Source organism: Ixodes scapularis, unplaced genomic scaffold (assembly GCF_016920785.2).
Source record: "Ixodes scapularis isolate PalLabHiFi unplaced genomic scaffold, ASM1692078v2 PGA_scaffold0__279_contigs__length_252992795, whole genome shotgun sequence".
Taxonomy (NCBI): Eukaryota; Metazoa; Arthropoda; class Arachnida; order Ixodida; family Ixodidae; genus Ixodes; species Ixodes scapularis.
In genome coordinates this window covers 26706714-26730051 of record NW_024609835.1, presented here as the reverse complement: position 1 = coordinate 26730051, position 23338 = coordinate 26706714, and the positions used below count along the sequence as shown (strand labels likewise).

The window sequence follows — 23338 nt, the reverse complement described above, 5'->3', positions numbered from 1 at the left end:
TCCTACAAGAAAAAGGCACGCACGCCACAGACAGTGTCTACAGGCTGTCTCTTTATTGATGTATTCGCAATGTGAAGACGGCTTTAGAGTCTTCGCGCGCCTTTCCTTTCCCGAGGCACTCGGGAACACTCGCTCGTCTATTTTTAATTACTTTCGTTTACGAGAAAGGAGGTCGGGCCCAGAACATGCCCAATGGCAATGAAGTTCGAGTGACAGTAGAAATGTACACGGTTTTAACATTGATTTCGCATGGAAATTGAGGCACTATGGCGCCCTTCTCAAGGGCCAAGCTAAATAAAGAAAAGAAAACTCACGATCGGTGTACCAAATCACTTTTCATTAGTTGTGAAGCATCTAATCAACACCTTAATCTCGTAATACAAAAATAAAACATTTTTTTTTTTACTTTCTGCAGGACTCAAACGGAGACCAAAAAACAACCAATAGAAAGGTTCTCGCGAATGACGAACTTCAGAATACGACGAGGAGCAAAAAATGCGGTGTGCGAAGGGAGAGAGAGTGAGCAACTGAAACGTCATGCTCATTGTCACTTCGTACATCGCTTTATTTTTTGGGGTCTAATAGTATTGTGAGATTACCGGTTATTCGCTAGGATACCGCTATTGATCGCCATGATTCGTTGTCTCCTGTTGTACAGAAAAGTGAACTCAAATACGTTTTTTATTTAGCCATATTTTTTTAAATATTTTTGTTTCTCCAACGCCCGATGCTAGAGCTGGTACAACTCACGAATGTCTCCGTAACGAACGACATTGCTACGCTGGTTGCTTTCAGTTGCTGAAGTGGCAGCCGGCGACTACGGAAACTACGTGGACAAGCTGTCCAGTGAATTCACGCTACCCCTACCCGTCGGCTCGAGCAACGAAGTTGAGAAGTTTAGGACAAAGTACGGTGGACGTATCATGAGCGCCGAGGTAGGAAAAGCTCCTATATTTTGACAATTTTATTTTATTCTACCTTTTATTGAACTCCTAATGCATCATACAAAAGACAGCCTCCTGACACTGTCTTGGACGAATTTCTTTCTTGTATGCCTGCAGATATGTTGGAAGCCTGTATCCAGTACGTGCTTCGAAGACGCTTGATGCGTTTCATTAGATAATCATGTTATCATGCGTGCAGCGATCACCGTGTCTTTTGCATGACGTATGAACAGTGCGACTGGAATGAGCATTTTGTGAGATGAGCGATCGGTCCGCTCAAATGATCATGTGGTCTTACTGGAAAAAGAGAAGAGGTGGACGCATTTTTTTAAACTGAGAGAGCACGATTTTTGGGGCATGAAGCTCTCGCGTTTCATTAGTTGAACTGATCAAAAGAAGGCCAACTTTTTTTTAATTTTAGAATATAGTGCAGGTCATTTGCAGGCCCAAGCAGGGTGGGACAACATAGGATGAACTGTGGACCATGTACAGCCATTAAAGCTCATATCACGAGGTGATAAACCACAATATAAAGTAGCTCAGTGGCAGGAGCGATCAACAAATAACTGGCGCCACTGTGGAAAATCAAAAGTGCGATAAAATACAGCATCACAGGATGACTCATAACAATTATTGAAGCACTAACAAAAAAAACCCAAAAAGTACATGCTGTAAAACAATTACTTGTAAGGATTTGTGTGAGCGCAACACATTTATAAATGTAAAAACAGGGATTGGCGAATTGTTCAACTGTAGCTCATTCAACTACCTCACTTAGTAGAACGCTCCAGTCGTCTACTGTTCTAGAAAAAAAATTCAATATTTAAACACATTGGACGACGATCAAAAGGCTCGGAGGTGGCGCGGTTTGTTTGTTCTTGTGGGGTGTTTGAACGAAGGGGGCAAGTACGTGGAAGGGTCGATACCTGTCTACTTGTTCATAACACAAACAAAACCTTTAGCCTAGATAGCCTCCGTCGGGAACACAACGACTCAATATTCGACAATGACAACATTTGAGATATAGGATCGGTCCTTTTGTATCTGGCGTATGTAAAATGTAAACTCTGGTTTTGAATACGTTCAATTTTAGAAGAGTTTATTTTGGTACACAGAACCTATACCGCAGTGGCGTACTCTAACACTGGTCTAATCGGAGTTTTGTATGCTGTCAGCCTTGTTAATTCTGGTGCCACCTTGAGTTTCCTCCTTATAAAATGAAGTGTTCGAAAGGCAGATGAGCATATGTTGGTCTCTGAGCATACTTCAGCTAAGACTAGGTGTGAGCGTTACACCCAAGTACTTTACGTGGTCGACACTGGAAACTGGAGAGTTATTAAAAACATAGCCATAAATTAGGTGACTTTTGTTCTTAGTGAAGGCAATACAGGCAGTTTTTTGAAGATTTAAGGTTTATTGGCCACTTTTCACACCAACCAGACACTACAGGAAGAGCGTTATTGAGCATAGCTTTATCCTCAACATTTTTCACTTTAAAGTAAAAACGCAATCATCGGAGAAAAGCCTGATTTTAGTCCTTTGATCAATGTCTTTATGAATATCATTTATATAGACAAGAAATAACAATGGTCCTAAAACTGATCCTTGGAAAACTAGAGAAAAACAAAACAAAAACAAGCAATATTTAAATGGGGTTGAACGAGTACCACCAATTTCAACATAATGCTTTCTGTTGCTTAAATAAGACAATATTCAGAGTGTTAAATTGTAGTGAACTCTGGCTGCTCTAACTTCACAAATAATGCGTCAAGGGTTACGGTATCAAAGGCCTTTGAAAAATTTATAAAACCGCATTGGCTTACCCTTTATCATGTTTAACGCTAACCAAATCATGCACGGTCAAAATAAGCTGGGTGATTGTAGAGCGACTGCGTCGGAAACCATACTGGGAGCCGCTGAAAAAAAAAATTATTGCTTTCGAGGTAACCGGTGATGTGCTTGTTCACTATGGGCTCAAAGAGCTTGGAAGATATGCATGTTAAGGATATCGGTTGGTAGTTTCAAATGCAGATCTTATCACCGGCCTTCTAACTGGTGCCTTATAACAAAGCCAGTCACTCAAAAGCATCTTTTCCTGCTAGGAGGACTTAAAAATGACACATGAGAACATTGAAATCTAATGGGCATGCTTGTTCATAAATGCAGCAGGAATTTCATCAGGGCTAAATGATTTTTTTTTTTAGTTTAAGTAACCTAGAAAAATTCCTTGTACAGACACTGATATTTCGGACGTACCCGTTTCATCATAAATTGAGGGTAATACACAGGTTGCTGCGTTTGCACGCCTTGTAACTACGGACTGGAAGTATTGGTTGAACTCGATAATACAATCTCTGGGTTGTCTGTGACCATGTGTTTTCTTTTTTTATTTTATTAACCATTGCACCTGAGGGAGACAAGTAAAGCCAAATTTTTGTGGAGAATTCCTCATAAAGGAATTCTCCTCTATTGTACGTGCAAAGAACGCTGATCGGCCGTCTGCTATTTGGTTTTCGAAAGTAGAATACATATCTTGAAAACACTGCAAGTTGGGGACTTTCCTTCGTCAAATTCTTTTAATGCGCCTCTGCAAGTGAATTACTTCTCTCGATACCCAAGCGTGTGGCCGCTTAATTGTTATCTTTCTTTCGGGGACAAAAGCTCTAAATACAACTCACAACTGTGTCCGCTAGCATAACCTATAAGATTCTGTATTTCCGGATGAATTACTGAATAAATCAAAGCATGTTTCAAGATGATCAAGTATACGAACATCGTTCGCTCGAGAGAAATCCCGTATTAGGTTATGTGATTCATTTTTCTTTAGACTCGGAGAAACCGAAAACCAGCGATAAAATAACATGGTCTGATATACCTTTATGTACGATGACCTCGTAAGACAAAGAAGCGCTTATAAAAGCTAAATCCAGTACAAAAGACGTTGTCGATGTAACATGGGCTGGTTGTGTAAAAATCTGTAAAAGATTGAGGTTACAAAGAAGTTCAAGCAGAATTGACTGATTCTGAGTACAAGACGACTACGGTTTTAACGTATTCCAATCTATTTCAAAATCATTAAAATCGCCAACCACCACAACTTCTGTTCTGCTTTTAACGACCACTGATAAGTACTCATGCAACTCCTCTAAGGAAATACCAGGCGCATTTGGGGCACTGTAGACAACACCGCGAAAAAAAACACACTTTTACGATGGTAACTTTGCACCGCACGCTTTCTTGGTTCTCAATTCCTTCCAAGACTGAGCAAATAATATAATTTTTTTGCGATATTCTCCATCCCTCCACCTCGAAATGAGCGATCATTTTGTATAATCTGATAACCTGGAGGGAACTAGTTCACTATCAAAAATACCCGGACGTAATCTTGTTTCCGTTATCGCCGTTATGTCGGAATCATATTCGTATAAGACACGCTTAATGTCAGCAAATTTTGTTCCCAACAATTCGGGCGTTAAACAGTACCAGGCGACAAGCTGACGATTTTAATCATGCTGGGTTGTCGTGAATTCTTTCTTCTCAGTTATCTTAACACGACAATTCGCCCGCTTCTCCCAAACGAAAGTTTCACGGTTAATGGTAAGTTTGTCGTGAGATAGCTTCACTTCATCGCCATTATCTCGATGCACGTTTGATGACTTCCATAGCTTCTTTCTCTTTTCCAGAGCGTTCCAGCAAAAATCTTCGCTCAAAAATAACTGCGAGCTTTTCAACTTTGAGCAATTCTTTAGTACTTGTGGTCGTTCTTTATTGCACGCAAAGTTCATGATTATGGGCCTAGTCTCCCCCTCCACCTTCTTGCCAAGCGCGTGAATATGATGCACCGAGTTAACTTCTACCCCGAGACAATTTTCAAATAATTCGCCTACAACTGCGCCTTCCAGCAATTCCACGGAGTTCCCAAGAAAACAACAAAAAGAATCAGGTTATTACATCGTTCGCGTTTTTCCAGGTTCTCCATGCAGTTTTATTTGCTAGGTCGTTAAGGTTTTCTGTTGGGTGGAAATGTTTCTTTCAAGCTGGATAACTTTTGTAATTTTCTCGCGCATAATTTTAAACTGTTCGTCGTACATAGAAAGTTTCTTGTTTATCTCGCCAGTTTTTTGCTTAGTGAGGACTCCTGCGTTTTACCGACTTTATATCTTCAACAATTTCGCTTTGTTTTTTAAGCATGGACTGGACCGTCTGCTCAAGGGACAGAGGCCCCAGGTTTTGTGTTGTTCCGAACGCATCGTGGTGCAGGAGACACTCCGAGTCTTCTAAGCAGGGACTCAAACCGAAAAATATAACGTTTCGTTTACGATTACCGTTTCCCCTTAATACCGGTTTCGTTTCAGTTTTTTGCGGTTTTGAACTTCGTGCCGCTGCGCGGAGCATCTTTTGTACCAGCGTAGGTTTCCGGAACATTCGGGGTAGAACATTTGGCGTGTAGAACATTCGTAACTCGATCAGATGACAAGGTTCCCGAACTACCGAGAACGTCAAGTTGAAAAAGCAAATAAAAGAGGAGACCGCTCCATGGAATCGAACCTGGAGCCTCTGCGCATGCCATGCGCGATTGCCATGCGCGGTAACCATTCGGCCACGCACGCGTTCCGCAATATCACTCCCCCTCCCCCCCCCCCCTCACCCCCCCCCCCCCCCCTGCTACTCGGGGATCATCGTATTCTATACAATAAAAATAAAAATAAACATCGCTAGTTTGTTGTGTGGCAGCCTTCGTAAACAACCCTCGGGAAGTTCCCACTGGGCGCTGGAAGACCCATACGCACCTTGTCGTCGCTATAGTTTGTTGCAATCCATCAATGAAATAAAATAGTGCTAAGTGGTGTAAAGTTATACAATTGAGAGCTGGGCTAGTTGGTGAACGTTAAACATAAGGTAAATGCAACAGCACAAAACAGGACAGAGAGCTGTAAAAACGTGTCCCGTGTTGTTCGTTCCTTTCTCTAGTCTCCGTTGTTGTCGCTGTTACACCTACGTCAGGTTTGCTATTTCCGAGCAAATGCATGTGGTTATAGAAACGCACGTATCCCGCTGTCCGGTTCTGTGACGCTAGAAAGATTGTGCATTTATATACAAGCGCCATTTTTCTCCGGGTTTTGGAGGCGGAGCTTCCAAAACCCGGAGGCGCCGTGTAACCGAAAGCTCGGTTGCACGGCGCCTCCTCCGCAATAAGCCTCCGTCAGATTGCGGGCACCTCGGCCGGGATTCGAACCCGCCACATGGGGATCCGTAGGCCAGCGCTCTCGCCTCGGAGCCACCGAGGCGGCTGAACTTCCGTCGAGCCGGATTTTACGCCGAAACTCAATGTTCAACTGGTTCGACAAACCTTCGACCTTTTAACTAGGTTCAACAATGTTCGACCTTGTGGACGGTGTGGCTAGTCTTTGATACAAGCATACTGAGGTTTGGAGAAAACGTTTTTTACGGAATATGTTGTTTCATTTTATAAGCAGCTACGATCAACGGAATGCAAATCTAAAAACTTAATAGTTAATAACATAATTTATTCTTGCTATATTACCAAAACAACCAAACAGTGCTGCCCTTACTAAAGGTGGAATGTTTGACTTGATCATTTGGTCATAACCATCCAATCCAAAGCCAACTGAGCCAGCCTGTCGCGTATGTGCATAACAGTCGAACCCTTATCGAATTTTCTCGAACTTTTCAATAGAAGTTCGAAACCATCGAGCCAGGTCGAACTCGAATCTCAACCGGTTTGCGCCATCCTTTGTTGCAGGTCAGAAACAACGGTAATCTTTTTAAAAAAAAAAGTTGGGTGGACATCTTAGACTTCTAACTTATTAGTTCCTACCCCGAAGGCGACACGTTTTGAATACATGTAGCGATCGTAGTAGTGTGGAAGATTTAGAAATATAAACTTTTCATTATAAGATGGAACACTGATTCTAACTAAGTATTCTTAATCATAAATTTAGATTTAAAGGAAATGTATTACCAGATGCACCACTCGCTGATGGTTGCTCTGTCAAATGGCCCCGACATTTCAAGATTCCTCCTCAAGGTCATCCTTGAGAAAAACAAATATTTTTATTTTTCGGTTAAAATGGGTCAATATCGGTTACCGGTAAATAATTTACGGTTACGGTTTTAATAAATTTAAACTAACAGTTTCATTCCGGTTACGATTACTGAAAACATTTTGTTCCTAAACGGTTTACGGTTTCGGTTACGGTTACGGTTTCAGTCCCTGCTTCTAAGAGGGTACGGCTTTTTTTACACGTTATGTGGTGTACCCATACAGTGATGTTTCGTAATTGTTGACACCTTCACTTTTCCAAAATATCGTTCACGATGTGAGTGGTTCATAATAACAATCCGAAAATACATCTACGTATTTGGCCAGTTCATCCCCAGTAACATTTTCTTTATAGCGCGGTATATTAACGTGGTCCATATGAATGAGACGTGACTCTATGTGCATAGATTCAATTGAAAATATGCAGGTGACTAAGCCGTACTTGATCAAATTTAACAAAGGTTACGAAACCGCCGAAAGACAAAATCTTCGTTGGTGCCGGTATTTGAACTGCGGGACTCCCAATACCCGGTCGGATATATGCTAGCCAACACACTACATGGAGTGGTGTATTGCTAGCATAATCGTCCCTGTAATGGCAGAACCGAAGTTCAAATCCCGGTTCCGCCAAGAATTCTTTCTTTCAGCGGCTGACTTTTGTTCCATTCGATCAAGGTCATTTATTTGCATATTTTTGATGATTTCCTTTTTGGAGACCTCGTATGATGATGAAAGTACCCTTGATAGAGATAACATATTAATATTGGTGTTCTCGGCTAGGCCAGATGTTTCCAGCCTATTGGACGTTTTGTTTTATTTAAGCAATTAGCCTTGCCAGTGTACATACAAAAACTGTTTCGTCATTAGCTTAAAAGAAACCATGAACGTCTGTGTTTTTCTTTTTACAGGTGAAGACGGAAGTGAACCGAAATTATTCGTTCAAGGTTAATCAGAGTCATCAATTCAAGGTGCTTCTGAAACGATGCTGGCTCTCGATGGCCAGGAACAAGGTACTGATTATTGTTATCTACGCATTTCTTGAACCATACCAAAATCTTATTCGGTTATTCGCCTAGTAAATGATTAGCCTACACATAATAAACCATTTTTTTGTTTTTATTATTTTTTTTTTTAAACAGAACCCCCTAACCCCAGGAATTTGCTCGTTCGCCTGTCCGTGCCTTTCCTAACTACCGTTAGCTTATAATTTACCGTCACGTGACGTCAACACCGATTCCGTTTTCCCCCGAATATAGGAGGAAAAGAGACATCACGTGGGCTATGCACCAATCAAGTTTCCACGTTAAATGTAGTGAACAAATTGATATCGTGTGAGCTATACATTAACCTTATTTCTCTGCTATAAATTTAGGTGGGGAATTGATTAACAATAAGTTCGTCTTTAATCCCGAAACAACGGCTTAATGTCTTCTAAGAAAATATAAACGATCGCTTATTGTATACTGCTTTCCACGCATTATAAGACTTTAGAAAGAAAGGTCGCTGCATTTGTTTTTTCACTTGTGGTGTACTGTCTCAATCGACGTATACCTGAACTATTTAGAAACATGAGAAAAAAAAACATTTGTTTAGAACTTTGGGTTCTTCGCATTTGGGTTTTCTCCATTAAATGTTTCATTGATTGAATGAAGGGGTTGTAGACGACCCTAATAAAAGTTCACGTGTACACCTGCGTAAAACAGCGCGAGCGCGAAATCGGCGCTTTTTCACATTTTGCTCTGATACGTCACTGGTGATGACGAATCTTTACCGCTCAGGTTTGTGCCTCATACGAGCAGCTCCCAACGCCCTAGACTTTTTAAAAAAATCCTGTCTATTCTAGGTATAAAATAAAAACGAAAGAAAGTAAGTCAGTGGCGAAAGCTTGTTTGTTTTGTGTTGCGATCTGCACCATTTGTTTTCTGGTATATTCATAACCACAAGAGTAAAATATGCTTTTACAAGACGTATTTTCATGTCATCATCCGCCACGGCTTTCTTTCCGCGAGGATAGACGGAATTCGAAATGTATGAGCGCAGTTGCAAAATTAATGATCGAGTGTGTTTAGAGTTTAGACAGCTTATACGCAACAGCTTCTTCTGTTGCGTGTAAGGCTGTGAATCACGGTTCTTTACTGGAACACGTTTTTATACTTATTTATAGGAGATTATTACGGGCAGTAGTATTGACAGAAATGGTATATGTCTAAATTACGTCCATCAGTGATCAACATTTTGTTCACAGCAGAGCTGTTAAGTGCTAGTTTCTCCAGTATCGTGTCCGTGGACAAACAAATGTTGACACAAAACTCCAGACAACTACCGCCATCTATGAGCGACGGCGGCTACCTTTCCAGCCTTTTCACTCTGGTTTTCACCAGAGTGGAAGGGCTGAATTTCTCTAAGCGTCGTCCTAGAAGTCGTCCTTGAGGTGGTCCTACACGTCGTCCTCTAGGCATCGTCTTAGAGGCCGTAAAGATAACAGCTTCGCTGGTCCTCCATCTTCACGTGAAGTAAAAGGGCTCATGATTTCTTAAAATAAATTTCTAGCCACATGTGAATAGTGGATTTTGAGTTCGAAGCAAATGGTAATTCTGGCCGAATATTTCCGAATAGAATATCAAATAGTTTCTCCACACATTTCACTGGTGCACTACATCTAAACAAAAACCCAGCTCTACTCATAAAAGCCAATCAAAGCTCGGCGTTCTGACGCTACCGCAACCCCTGTGCAGGACTGCCAGGGAGCAGGCAAACTCGCGCTCCATCATAGAACTAAATTGATGTTCTTTTATGCCGAGGTGAGTTAGACGACGTTCTTTATTTTGCCCTGCTTCCAATTTTCAGGTGGCCACTCCGCTGCGCTTTCTAGCGTATGTTGCCTTCGCCATCATGATCGTCATGTTGTACTACGACATTGGCAGAAAAGCGACCACGGTCCTGAACAACGCCAACATGTACTTCGCTATCTGCTGCATATGCATCTTCCAGTCGCTCCTTCCGGCCGTGATTGTCTGTGAGTGCCTTCAGCTGCTTGGCGCGTATCGTATCTTTTACCGATCCCCTCGGGTGACAGAACGCAATGACAAATACAGACCAAGCCATTTCCACGAGCGTCTGTTCATCTTAAAGGGATGGTGAACCGAAATTTGGATAAAAAAAAACAATGCAGGAGATGTAGGCGGGACGCTACAATCCCTACAACACTACTCGCAAGGCGATATCTCGAATGGACGGCCGTATTTTTGGAAAAAGAGGTCGAGATTGAACCACGCCGACGAGGCGTGTGACGTCAAGATACCGTGTTTTCTCCTCTCTTTGCTTCGCTCCCTGAAGGCCGCGAGGCGGAGAAGACGCGAGGCTGTTCCCTCTCCTTCTCAGAGAAACTTGACGTCAACATTCCTGCCAAATGCGCTTCCTTTTTTGAAAAATACGGTCATCCGTTCGAGATATCGCTGTATGAGTGATGTATTGGTGTTTGTAGCATCCCGTTGCACGCTTTTGCCGCGTGTTTGGGGAAATCCGAATTTCGGTTCAGCATCCCTTTAAAGGGATGGTGAACCGAAATTGGGACTTCAAAAAGACAATGCTAGAGATGTAGGCGGGACGCAACAATCCCTACAACACTACTAGTAAGGCGATATCTCAAATGGACGGCCGTATTTTTTAGAGAAAAAAAAGTCGAGATTGAACCAGGCCGACGAGGCGCGTGACTGTCAAGATACCTAGTTTCCTCCTCTTTTCGCTTCGCTCCCTCAAGGCCGCGAGGCGGAGAAGACGCGAGGCCGTTCCCTCTCCTTCTCGGAGAAACATGACGTCAACAATCCTGCCAAATGCGCCTCTTTTTTTGAAAAATATGGTAATCCGTTCGAGATATTGCTGTATGAGTGATGTTTTAGTGTTTATAGCATCCCGTTGCACGCTTTTGCCGCCTGTTTTGGGGAAACCAGATTTCGGTTCAGCACCCTTAAGAATTGGAAGGAAGCGCCGAAAGACGGGGGCAAAAGAAGTAGGTAACGACGACACGAAGCGCGAAGAAGTAGGTAACGACGACACGTGGCGCTAGAGAAGTAGGTAATGACGACACGTTGCTCTGACCTACTTCTTTTGACCCCGTATTTCGGCGCTTCTTTCCAGTCATGAACAACCAACTAGCCCAACTTAATATTAGAGAGTTTTAGTAATACGTATAGCAGCAAACGTAAGCCCCCTACGTTAGTGTTAACGCTGCGTCCTCTATACTGCGCATGAGCCATACGTACGTACTGCGGTTGGCGAGCGTACGTAGCGGTCCCATTCTCGTTGCTCTCGTCGCGCACGGGAAAGCGCGAGACTACTCCAGTTTGGAAAATGGCGGCGGTGAGTCAAACCAGTGGAAGTGCTACGCGCGTTGTACGGGTTCCCTTCACCATTGAAGATGACCTCAACCTTGTAGAAGAAAGAGGAAGAAGAAGAGAAAAAGGGCGAGGCTCGTGGCGGATGATAACACGCGAAGTTCTGAGCTGGAGACAGACGTAAGAGCCGGTGCCGAGCAAGGCCTCCAACTGAACACCCGGACCACTAGACAGCCTTGGCCCTCCTCCTCATCGGATTCTGAACTCAAGTACAGATAAAACCTTTTCCCAATGGTAGCGCTTCCCCGTGTGACTTCCTCTGAGCGAGTGGAACTCGGCCTGATCAAGCGGTTTTGACAAGCGACCCATAACCTCCTAAAAAAAATTAACGCGACGAACCCTTTCGAGAGCGCATAAATGTGGGTGTCGGTAGCCAAGAACGTTGGCGACGCCGTCGAACCCAAAAAGATGTTTTTTTTTCTGCGGTCGGTACGCAAGCGGTGCGACGTATTGCTTGCATACTTCCGAGCAAATGACGAGGCCAGCATAAGATAGTAGTGATCCCACAACACATTGGAGCGAACCATACACCGAACTGCTGGTCGCACAGCCCTAAAAGAAAAGACAAAACAGGTTTACAACAGGCAACTGGAAAGAGATTCACGCACTTCGTAGCAAAGCGAGGAGATTTGCGGTGTTAAATTGGCTTGACCGAATAACCGCCTTGGATTGTTTGAAGCAGTTCGCAGGGGCACACCAAGATGGCGCTGCAAGTCTTTACGTATCGTTACGTATGCGTTTGCCTTCCGCTATACTAAAAGTGCGCGCTCAACGCACCTAGCTCAACAGCTAGCGTGCGTTGTACGCAGTGCTGACGCAAGGGTCTTTACGCTATTCTAAAACTCTCTATTCTGTCACCTTAAGAAACCTGCAGCGTCTATTTTACCGAAAAAACTTGGGAATGCCAATCGCTGTAGGCAAATGACCATGCTGATAAGATCAACGTGGTCATTTGCTCTTTCTTCGGAGGGAGCTCGGCAAACGGCCATGCTAAACAACCTCCCCCCCCCCCTCCTCCAGAAAAAAAAAACACAGCTGATCTGTGTCGTGTTTGTCCTCCTTGTCCTTCTCTCCAACCTAAAACGAAGGGCGAGGGTAAGACGGGCCGGGGAGGAGGAAGCAGGCGGAACGCTAAAGAGAGAAGGAGGCTTCCCCCTCTTCTCCAGCGTTCCGTCACCTTCCTCCTCCCCGGCCCGTCTTACCCTCGCCTTTCGTTCTTAGGTTGCAACGGACTAGATACACTCTAAAAAAAGCCCGTGCGTTTGCTTTCCCGCACAACACTCGGGGAGCCAATCACCGCAACTTACAGAGGCAGCTCGGCGAATGATGATGCCGAAACATATGTTTAGACCAAAAAACGCAGTCTGAGTTGTGACATTAAGCAATGCAAAACGTCACGCTTGCATTGCTTAATGTCACAACTCAGACTGCGTTTTTTGGTCTAAACATATGTTTCGGCATCGTCATTCGCTCAGCTGCCTCCGTAATTTGTGGTGATTGGCTCTCCCAGTGTTGTGCGGGAAAGCAGACGCACGGGCGTTTTTTAGAGTGTATTCAACCAGCTCGCCTGCACCCTTGCCTTAGCAATATGCGTTGGGGTATTTAATATTGTGAAACGTCATGCTCAGTGTCGACGCTAAGACTATTTTTCTGAACAAAAATTTTCAACTTTAGCTGTGCTTTGCGGGAAACTATAGAGGCTCCAAATTTTGTAGCGTGTACAAATACTGCCGCGCGATGCACTGTATAAAAACACAACAAATTTTCTTCCTTTAGTTAGTTTAGCCAATAAGGAGAGAGATACGGTACCGCGCTTCAATAATCAATATCTGGTGAGTGATAAAAAAAAAAAAGCTCCCACTCTTGTTTTGGTGACCGCATCACCGCTGGATTATAATACCAGATAATACCAGTAGTCATTCTCATTGGCTAATCTAACTAAAAAATAAAAGCACTGATTAGCGCATCGCGGGATATTGTGCACGTAGGAACCTCCGGTTCTTGCATCGTGATTGGCTTTTCGGTGTTCCTATCGGCTAGCAGCACAATCTTACTGGCTGAGGAGCGATACTGAGATGTTCGACACTCGCCAAGTGCTGCGTTTTTTTAAACTGTCAGCGACTATAAAACGTCACATTTTTTGTTTCCGCAGTTCCCATTGAAATCTCCGTTCTGATGAGAGAAAATCGGAATTGCTGGTACAGCATCAAAGTGTACTACCTGGCGAACTACATCACGGAGATACCGTTCCTGGTGAGTTGTATGTTCTGGGGTGTGCGTTCTTGAAAACAACATGGCCACTGTTTTTTTTTTTTTTCGAAACGCACTAATCGTAAAGTTTTGTCCGTTCATCCGTCCGTGCATTTCCCGCTAAATTTAGTGGGGAAACTAAATTGGCGTTTAGGTTACATGGCGTCGATTGATGTCACTGCACCTGACGTAACGTGATGCATATACTCCAATTAAGTTTCTCCGCCAAAGTTGGCAACGAAATTGATATCACGTGACTTGACACCACGTGACCTATGCAAGCCAATTCAATTTTTCCACTTAATTTAACGAGAGACATGTGACCTGCTGTCACGTGACCCATACACCAATAAACTTACCCCGCTTAAATTAGCGGGAAATGAATGTCACGTGACCTGACGTCGTGTGACTTACACATTAATGAATTTTGCCCGCTAAATTTAGTGAGAAACAGTACGTAACGTGACTTGACATCACGCGACCGCTATACCAGCTAAATTCGCATGCGAAATTTGCCGTAAAAATCAGTTTCCCCGTTAAATTTAGTGAAGAAATTGACGTCACGTGAGCTAACGACACGTGACACATCAATACAACTTCCCCGATAGATCTAGCAGGAGAATTGACGCCAATTGACTTATGCACCCAGTTTCCCCCTCGAATCAATCTACCGAGAAAATGACCGAACATAAAGTTATCTGTATTGGGAACCGTTAAAATATTCCATTTCGAGGCTTTAATACATGATTTTAACTATCCTCGCCTATTGGCATATAGATCACAAATCCGGTATGCGAAAAAAAGCAAAAATATTATAAGCTGGAGCGAGTAAAAAATATAAAACAAGCAAAAGAAAAATCAGTGACAATTGAGATTAAAATGTGATCTTCCAGCGGCGTGTGAAGACGAAAACGATGTTTTGCCGCATACCGGAAGTTCCACCTTTCAAGACGGCGGAACGTCTTTTACGCGGGAAACAATCAAAAAACAAAAGTTTCCCATAAAATGCTGTTCGAATTAAACAGGGTGTATTATCAGTCCTGTCCATTAACTTTGGTCAAGACGTCCTTGTAAAACAGAAACAAAAGTGACGTAGGCGGTATGGAGAAGACCGCACCTTAAGGCGTTTTTGTAGATGGTTTTTGCCGTCCCACAACGAGTGCTCTCCGCAACTAGGGTGCCTTCATGTGTGCTTCGCATAGAGTGATGCCAACTGCCTGTTTCCCTTTCCCCCGCCGCCATTTTGTTCCTCATTGTTTCCCCGTGCCTTTCCCGTGCACCGGAAAGTGGCCTTTGTGTCCATCGGTCCCCCCATCCGAGGGGGGAAATGCTAATCCTCCCTTCGTGGGTTCCACAACGCTGCTCCGAACTTGTGAGATAAGGTGCTTGTTTCCGGGAGAACAAAATGGCTGTTGGTTTGTCGGCGAGTGGTATTACAAAGGGGGGCACCACCCTAGCAAAGCGCACATGAAGGCTCCCTATCCGCAACCTGCTACGACACCCGGAACTCTACAATGAAGGCCATCGGCGCGAAGGCGCTTTAGAGGCTTCATCGTTGCGGAGGGCTTAGCGGAAAGGGAAGCGTGGTCTAGGAAACGGCTTATTTATACCAAAAATAAGAAAAAAAAAAAAAACTTGAGTAAATACGAGTTTTTATATTTTGTTCTCTTTTAAGGCAAACCGGCTTTCACAAAACTCACATAAGTGCTAAGAAATGATTCTATTAGTTTACTGGAAAAATATTGAGCCGTAAACTTGCCGCTCGAACCCGCCCTTCGAATCACTGCATCGAACGTAGGGATCCAAATGTTCTGGTACACTCTTTCAAATACGCGACTGTATACCGCCCTGCGATGTGATAGGAGGGGCACCTAGCCTTCAGCTAACGGCCAGGGCGATCGACCTCATGTTTCAATGGTAATGCGCTCTCAGTGACAGAAGATATAGGCGCCTTCTTCCCACTTAGATGGCAGAACCACTGCTCTTCTCATTGGCTAAAATAACTAAACTAAGACGAATGATTGGTGTTCTGAGTGCATCGACGGACAGTATGCATGCAGAAGCTTCTGACGGCGTGGTAAATAGGCACCAAGGCAGCAAAAAACAAATCCTAAAAACTTCTTATTTCATTTTTAGATTCGTCATGTGTTTTGGTACTTTTCAGACGATCCCCATTGCGCTGCTGATCGGCATCTCGTATTACCCGACGGCCCAGCCGCTTGTTCTGTGGCGGGTGGCCGGTGTCATGCTCTTCTGCATTCAGCTGTGTTCGGTGACGCAGTCGATGGGGCTCATCGTGTCAGCCGTCACCAAGCTTCAGGTGAGCGTTCCCAAACTAATTCATAGGAATGCCTACATTATTCTAAGATCAGGCAGTCCTAGTAAAGGTCAAATGACAACATTTTTGACAGAAACGTTTACTATGGTTCCCCACTTGGAGGAAACAGCGTAAAATGTTTCCCCCCAGGCGTCAGTCGTGGTTGGGTGAAAACTGAAGAAACATCGGAGAACATCGGAGGAAAAGAAATACTTTAAGGAAAAGATTCGCGAGCACAAAAAATGATTTGCTCAAATTTGGTCATGAGCGCAACACCGTTTCCGAACAGTGGGACGGCAATGATTACTGCAATGAACTTGAGAAGACGTGCAGCATAACCGGTAGTGATACAACCACCAGCAGATGCTTTTGTAGAATCACGGTCAGTAGGTCCTTGGCGATTTACCTGACGTGTGTATCAACGGGAGAGGCCATGGAATGAAGACACAGAAGGGACAAAAAAGTGCTTGTTTAGAGGAATGAACCACTGTTCTTTAACGGTTACAGTCATGGCAATTTTGAGGGTTGACGAACAATTTTTTTGTGATATACGATGACTGAACTCACCCCCCCCCCCCCCCCCCCCCTCCCTTTCCTACAGCCCGTTCTGCAGAGTTTGAAAACCAAACCGGTTAAGGGTGAAAACACCGATACCCGAAAGCCAATAAGGCTAGTTTTGATGTAAAAGTTAAATAGCGCAAAGGTTAGACAAAGGACAGAACATGTAGAAACAATAACAAATTAGTCGTTAGTTGTTTATACAGCAGGAGTTTAGTCTGCCAGAACATGGCGACATTGTTACCCACTGTAGATGAGTAATTTAGCCAGTGCGGTACAACCGCTAGCCTGGGGTCTTTAACGTGCACCACAGTGTAGTGATACATGACCACACGCCGGTACGATGCTCATCCAGATCGAAACGGGCAGGGGTGGGGCTCGAACCCAGGATCCCTGGGTTCTGCAGCGCGAGCTTTCGCTCCACGCGCGTCGAGCTGGGTGTGCGCTTTAGCCCACTCGGCCACCGATCCTTTTTTTTTTTTTTTTCTTTATTGCAAGATTTTGACAGTGAACAAAGATTCACAATGCACGATAAATTTCACTTGAACATGTGCAATATTATATTGACGACGCTAGTGAAGGCGACGATAGAACGTCGCCTGTAAGGTTTGGAGAAGCGGTGAGAATTGTTAAAATTCTCTCATCATCGACAGCTTCAAAAATGCAGGCAACCACTCCAGTTCCAGACATACTTTCTCGTAGAGCTGCTATCAAGTTTATATTTTCAATGAAATAATACCGTACTGGACGGGCATCCAGGTCCGCGTGACGAACTGCCATCCTACATCTCCAAATAGCATGCAGGCCCAGTAAAAATACGAGATCATATGGGAAAGGCGTCCCTTCCACAGACAAAAAGCGTATTCCCCGAGCCGTGAGCGGTAGGTCTTTTTTAAGAGTGCGTTGGAGCACGTCCCAGAACAGGATAGCATCCCAGCAGTCCAGGAACACGTGCTCCACGGTCTCCGGTTTCTTGCACAAAATACAATCCTCGCTCCATGGTACAAACATGCCCTTTTTTGCTAACCATGTCTTTACTGGAAGCGTGTTGGTATGTAGTTTAAAATAAAAGGTTTTCACAGATCCGGGAACTAGCATTCTTTTCACGCGGGAAAGCACATCACGGTCAGTACTGTCGGAGAACAAAGAGCGATACAATGGGACGGGAAACAGGCATTCAACAAGATCTCGCTTCAGACGCTTTCGTGTGACAAAGTTTAAGTACTCTCTTGAAAATCGCACACTAAGAAATTGGTACGCACAAACAACCTCTTTAAGAAAGCCCGTTACTTGGCCTTCACATGTGTCACACGTCGAAACAATGAACTCGGGTAACTCTCTGAACAACCGTACTTGAATGACAGTTCTCAGAAACGGGTCAGCCTGGTCTCGCAAAAAGAAAAACCTCGATACCAGCTGTCGTATGAACAAATGCGACAAACTAAGCCCACCCGACTTCACGCGGCGAAAAAGGTTATCTCGTCTAGTCCTTTCCCAGGTAGACTTCCATATGTACACGGCCATCACCCGGTGCATGCGTTGCAAATGCACACGAGAGCAGTGCAGAACCTGTAACAGGTACCAAATCTTTGCAACAAAAAATAAATTACACACTGTTGCCCGTGCGAAGATAGAAAATTCCTTGCCACCCCACTTCGCGGCTTTAAGACTCATCTCCTCTGTTTTGTTACGCCAGAGCTCGTTGCTTTCACGGTAATTGTTCAAAGGCACTCCCAAGTATACGCCGGGCTCTGTAGACCACTGAATAGATTCAAACACACGCGGAGTCACGTCCCAGTGGCCGTGCCAGATCCCCAAGCATTTCGCCCAGTTCACAGCACACGCTGTCTGGGCGCAATATGATCTCGTGAGTTGAACAGCCGCTGAGACGCTTTCTCTATCACTACAAAAAATCGCAACATCATCTGCGTACGCTAATATTTTAACATCACATGCATTTAAAGAAAAACCACGTATGTTCCCACTCTTTATGACACTTAGGCAGTAGGGCTCAAGAAATATGGCGAACAACAACGGCGAAAGTGGGCACCCTTGCCGAACAGAGGATAACACAGAAATGCGTTTAGTTACTTGTTTGTTAATTACAAGACTAGTCGTGCAGTTACTATAGGCCATCTTTACTCCATCAAAAATAATTTTACCCACGCCAACATGGTTTAGAATGCAAAAAAGAACATCATGGGACACTCGATCAAAAGCTTTTTCAAGATCGACTTGCAACAGAGCAACTTTCCGGAAATTAGCATCACATAGTTCCAACACACTACGCGCAACATGAATGTTACTCATAATCGTACGTCCCTTGATACCGCACGTTTGATGTTCTCCCACCACATCTCCAATAACCGATTGCATTCGTCTCGCAAGGATTTTCATTAGAATCTTATAGTCCGTATTAGCTAGTGTAATGGGCCGGTAATTGGCTACATTACGAAGTTTATTAGTGTCTTCACTTTTGGGGATAAGGACTGTGTGGGTAAATAAAAAGGAAGGGGGAAAAACTTGGTTTTCATAACATTCGCGGTACACTTGTAACAAAATGCAAGCTAAATCTTTTTTATACTTTTTATAAAAGGCAGCACCCAAACCATCAGGGCCCGGTGATTTTCCGCTTTGCAAATCATCAATGGCTTTTTCTACTTCGGACAGACCTATCGGCTGTTCTAACCATTCTTTTATTTCACTACCTATCTTTGGCAGAAGGGGCAAACAATTTTCTGTGAAACCTTCTTCTTTTGGGGCTTTGTGGCTCAGTAAGTTTTCGTAGAATTCAAGAAAGGCTCCCTCAATTATGCTAGAGTCACGCGTCGTGGTACCCTGATAATCAATTTCAGTTATTTCATTGGCGCGTGCGTATCTCTTTTCTGTGGCTAACGCTCGTTTTGTTGGTGCTTCACCCGCGAGAAACTTTTCTGCCCGGGCACGTATTATCGCACCTCTGTAGTGCTCAGTATCTATGAGCTGTAGCTTGCTTTTTATTTTATTAATGTCATCTATAAATAACCCGGGGGATTTACACTCTTCTAGAACAAGCTCCTTTAAAGTTGAGCGCAGCTGCTTTTCCTCTTTCTCTTTCTCGTACTTTAGAATGGTTGATCTTTCTATGGCGTCCATTTTAACTACTCGTTTAAATTCTTCCCATTCTCCGGTCATCTCGCTCCCGCAGATGTTCCTAAAATTTTCAATCCTTGTATTTATCTTGTCGCTAAACACCTCGTCGTCAAGGAGCTTGTAATTCATTTTCCAGTTGTGCCAATCAAATCGGTGTCGTTCTTTTCTTTTTGATCCTAACCCGAAAGTCACGAGGCAGTGGTCGCTAAAGCACACCTGCTCGACACTATAGTGTCCACACAGCGGAACTAGCTCAACTGACACGTATGCTCTGTCTAGCCGTGCGTGGCTACTTCCTTGGAAATGTGTGAACTGCACGCCCTTCGTGCCCTTTCCGCAATGTGCCACGTCCTCCAAGTAATGCTCATTTACCAGTTCATTCCAGACATCGGCACTGATATCCCTCCGGCGACTATGAGGGGTCCTGTCTTCTGGAGCACATGTACTGTTAAAATCCCCCACCACCACAAGCAGTCGTTCGCACTTTAAATATTCCGCTATACTTTAAAAAAAAATGGCATCGTTCCGTCTCTACAGTCGATGCGTAGATACAGATTATACGAAACTTTTGATCTGAAAAGCAAATATTACAATACACGACTCTCCCATCTTCACGCGAAGCAACATTCTCAACAATAATACCTAAAGCATTTTTTAAAAAGATGCATACACCTCCCGACCTCCCTACCGCATGGCTTACGCATACATCGTATCGCGACTCAAATTGGCGCACCATCTGCTCGGTCTGCTCCTCGCTCTCAATCTTGGTTTCCTGGACCGCTATCACGTCGAGGTCGTTTTCCAAGAACAACCTTCTGAGCTGGCACTGCCTTCGCCTTGCAGACAGTCCTCTTACGTTCAGGGTAGCTATACGCAGTGCGACCTCGAGCTGCTTCATAGCTTTAAAAACTTAGGAGCTTATGACCTTGCGCCAGCTATCAGACACTTGCCAATCAGGGGGTAGCGGGGAACCAGCTTACTGTGACAGCCGGTCTTCACGAGCCCTCGACGGCGAGCGGCTGCGTGTCGTATAGCGTCCTTTTTTCCCGGCGAGCTTCCACTGATATTCCAGGCGTCGCAGTGCCTGCTCGCTGGCAGCAGCACTGCGTGCACCCAAGTCCTCCAGTCGCCGCTTCGAAGTGATCGCGTCCAGGGACATTTCCTCGCTGGGGCTGTTCTCCGGTGCCACTTCCTTTTCCTTACACGTAGCCGTATTCTCCGCTGCTTCCTCTACTGTAGCTGCATCCGAACCGGCTGAGTGCTCGAAATCCCCCGTGGTGTCTTGGAGCTTCGTGGTTGGCATCTCGGTTGGCGCTGTGACCACAAAAGGCTCCTTTTCTCCGTCAGGTTTCCCTTCACACTCCTTGCTAGCGGTTACTGTTGCCTTTGAAGTCGCCGACGCTACAGACGCTTGCGTTGAGGGCGCCGCCGCCTGTTCCGCCTCTTGTTCGTCCATCACAAGCTCGTTCGTGTCTTCCTCGGCCTGGCGTCCTCCTGCGACACGAGCGTAGGATCGAACGCAGTCTTGGCGTTCGTGACCATATCCACGGCACTCACTACAGCGAGGCGCCCTACAATCACGGCGAATGTGTCCAGACCGTTTGCACCGCAGGCACATTGGTGCACGTCCTGGAACAACCACAAGTACAGGGCTGCCGGTGAACCGAAGCTGGTGAGGCAAGCGTTCCAGCGTCATGCCTTCCTTCAGTGACAGCCGCGCCACCCGGGTCGACGACTCGACGCCGTCAAACCTGTCGATGTGCCATTTTTTTCGGATTATCTCTCTCACCACGCCAAACTCCTCCAGTGCCCTTTTCAGGGATTCGTTGGGCACGTCGAAAGGCACCCAGTGAAGCTTGAGTCGGACCTCTTGTCGATCAGGGTCCATCGGCACACACCAACCTCCTTTCACCTTGAACTTGCCAGACATCATCAGTTTCTCCTTGGCGGCAGTCGACTTGAGGCGGACAATCCAAACGTGCCCCATCTGGAACACCCCCATACCGGTCACGTCGCTCAGGACGCCAAGTTGCCGCAAAGGTTCCCTGAAATCTTCAATGCGGTACGGCCGCACTCCGATGTCAGCGTGCAGAAATGCCGTGCATTTCGATAAGTCATTCGCCGGTAGCGTCGGCAGAATAAACCGATAGTCAGCAGGAAGATCCAAAGCCATATCACCGCGTCCAAGCAGGGACGCTTGCTCAGCTCCAACGGAGCTCATGATTCCGCGTGCGCTTTCGACGACGTTCGAAATTGGAATCCGGCCACCGATCCCCCCAAATGTAGACAGGACAAGCGCTAACTCACAACTGGCGTTTTATTAGAAAAGAAGAGAAGGAAGCAGCATAGAAATACGCCGAAACAAAAAGAAGATTTATAATAAAAGGAAAAAGTGAAAGGTATATACAAGAATGAATAAAAGAAAAGAGAAGAAAATGAAAGAAAGGGGAGCTGCGTAACTAAATTAATTCCTGGGAATATATTGAAATTAAGAAAAAGACTAGTTTAAAGAAAGAAGAAGTTGAGAAGACTAGAAATTCCCGCTGAATCAACCTCAAAATCTTGCCCGGCAGGTTGATTCGGCGATTAAGAAGACATAATAAGAAACAGGGTCATGAGAAGCGACACACGGGAAAGGGCCCATAGTAGAAGACAGAAATTGTACTAAGATATTGAGGTGGGCTAGTTGGATATGCATGATGTAAAAATTAAATGGCGCAAAGGTTACCTTTCACTTTTTCCTTTTATTATAAATCTTCTTTCTTCCCTTTTTGGCGTATTTCTATGCTGCTTCCTTCTCTTCTTTTCTATTAAAACTCCAGTTGTGAGTTAGCGCTTGTCCTGTCTACATGTTCTGTCCTTTGTCCAACCTTTGCGCTATTTAATTTTTACATCATGCATATCCAACTAGCCCACCTCAATATCTTAGTACAATAAGGCTAGGTTAAATATTCTCTCTTTCTAAAAGTTGGCATGCTCCGTTTTTCGTTTTTTTTTCATTTTCAAAGCTCATTAAAAGCACAAGGAGCAGCTGTTGACTTTAACCTGCCCAAGTCGATGAGAGCTCTACTCGTAAACTTGTACAACTAATGGTGTGGTGTATATAGCTAACAGGGCCTGGGGAGGGGAGTCTTAAGGGTACTAAGGTTCCTCTGAAATCCACCCCCGATCCTATACACGAAATCAAATCTCTTGTGTCACGCCGCGGGGGTGGCACTTTGAGAGCACCCGTGCACGCTACTTACACCGGTGTGCTCGGTCCTGAAATGTCAAAGGTACTCTCGAATCTCGAGCGGCGCCTCCAATTCCCCGCGCCTTCTTCATTTGCTCGCAGACGGCGGTGTTCGTGGCGATGCCCGTGGTGTCGCCGTCCTTCTTCTTCAGCGGCTTCTTCGTCCAGGAGCACCTGCTCAGCCCCTGGGTCAGCTGGATCACCAAGTTCTCGCCGATCCACTACGCCTACCACGGCATGCTGCTCTCAGTGTACGGCTACGACCGCGAGCCGCTCGAGTGCGACGACTTCGTCTGCCTGTACGAGAACCCCTCAGACTTCCTCGAGTTCACCGGGACTTCGGAAAAGAAGTTCTACGCCCTCAGCCTCTCGCTGGTAGCCTTCGAGGTGGCCTTTAGGTTACTGGCCTTCGTCCTCCTCAAGTTCCGACTCTCCAAGAGGGAGTGA

The 23338-nt window shown here is 44.9% G+C and overlaps 1 protein-coding gene across 1 annotated transcript in view; it reads left to right on the top strand.

Annotated features, from left to right (window-relative positions):
- LOC8035401 (ATP-binding cassette sub-family G member 1) overlaps positions 1-23338 on the top strand; it is a 57085-nt gene extending 33747 nt beyond the window's left edge. Inside the window, exons 8-13 of the mRNA XM_040503623.2 lie at positions 796-935; positions 7917-8018; positions 9856-10024; positions 13555-13655; positions 15817-15972; positions 22994-23338. Coding sequence (XP_040359557.2) covers positions 796-935; positions 7917-8018; positions 9856-10024; positions 13555-13655; positions 15817-15972; positions 22994-23338 — 1013 coding nt within the window. The remainder of the gene's footprint in view (positions 1-795; positions 936-7916; positions 8019-9855; positions 10025-13554; positions 13656-15816; positions 15973-22993) is intronic.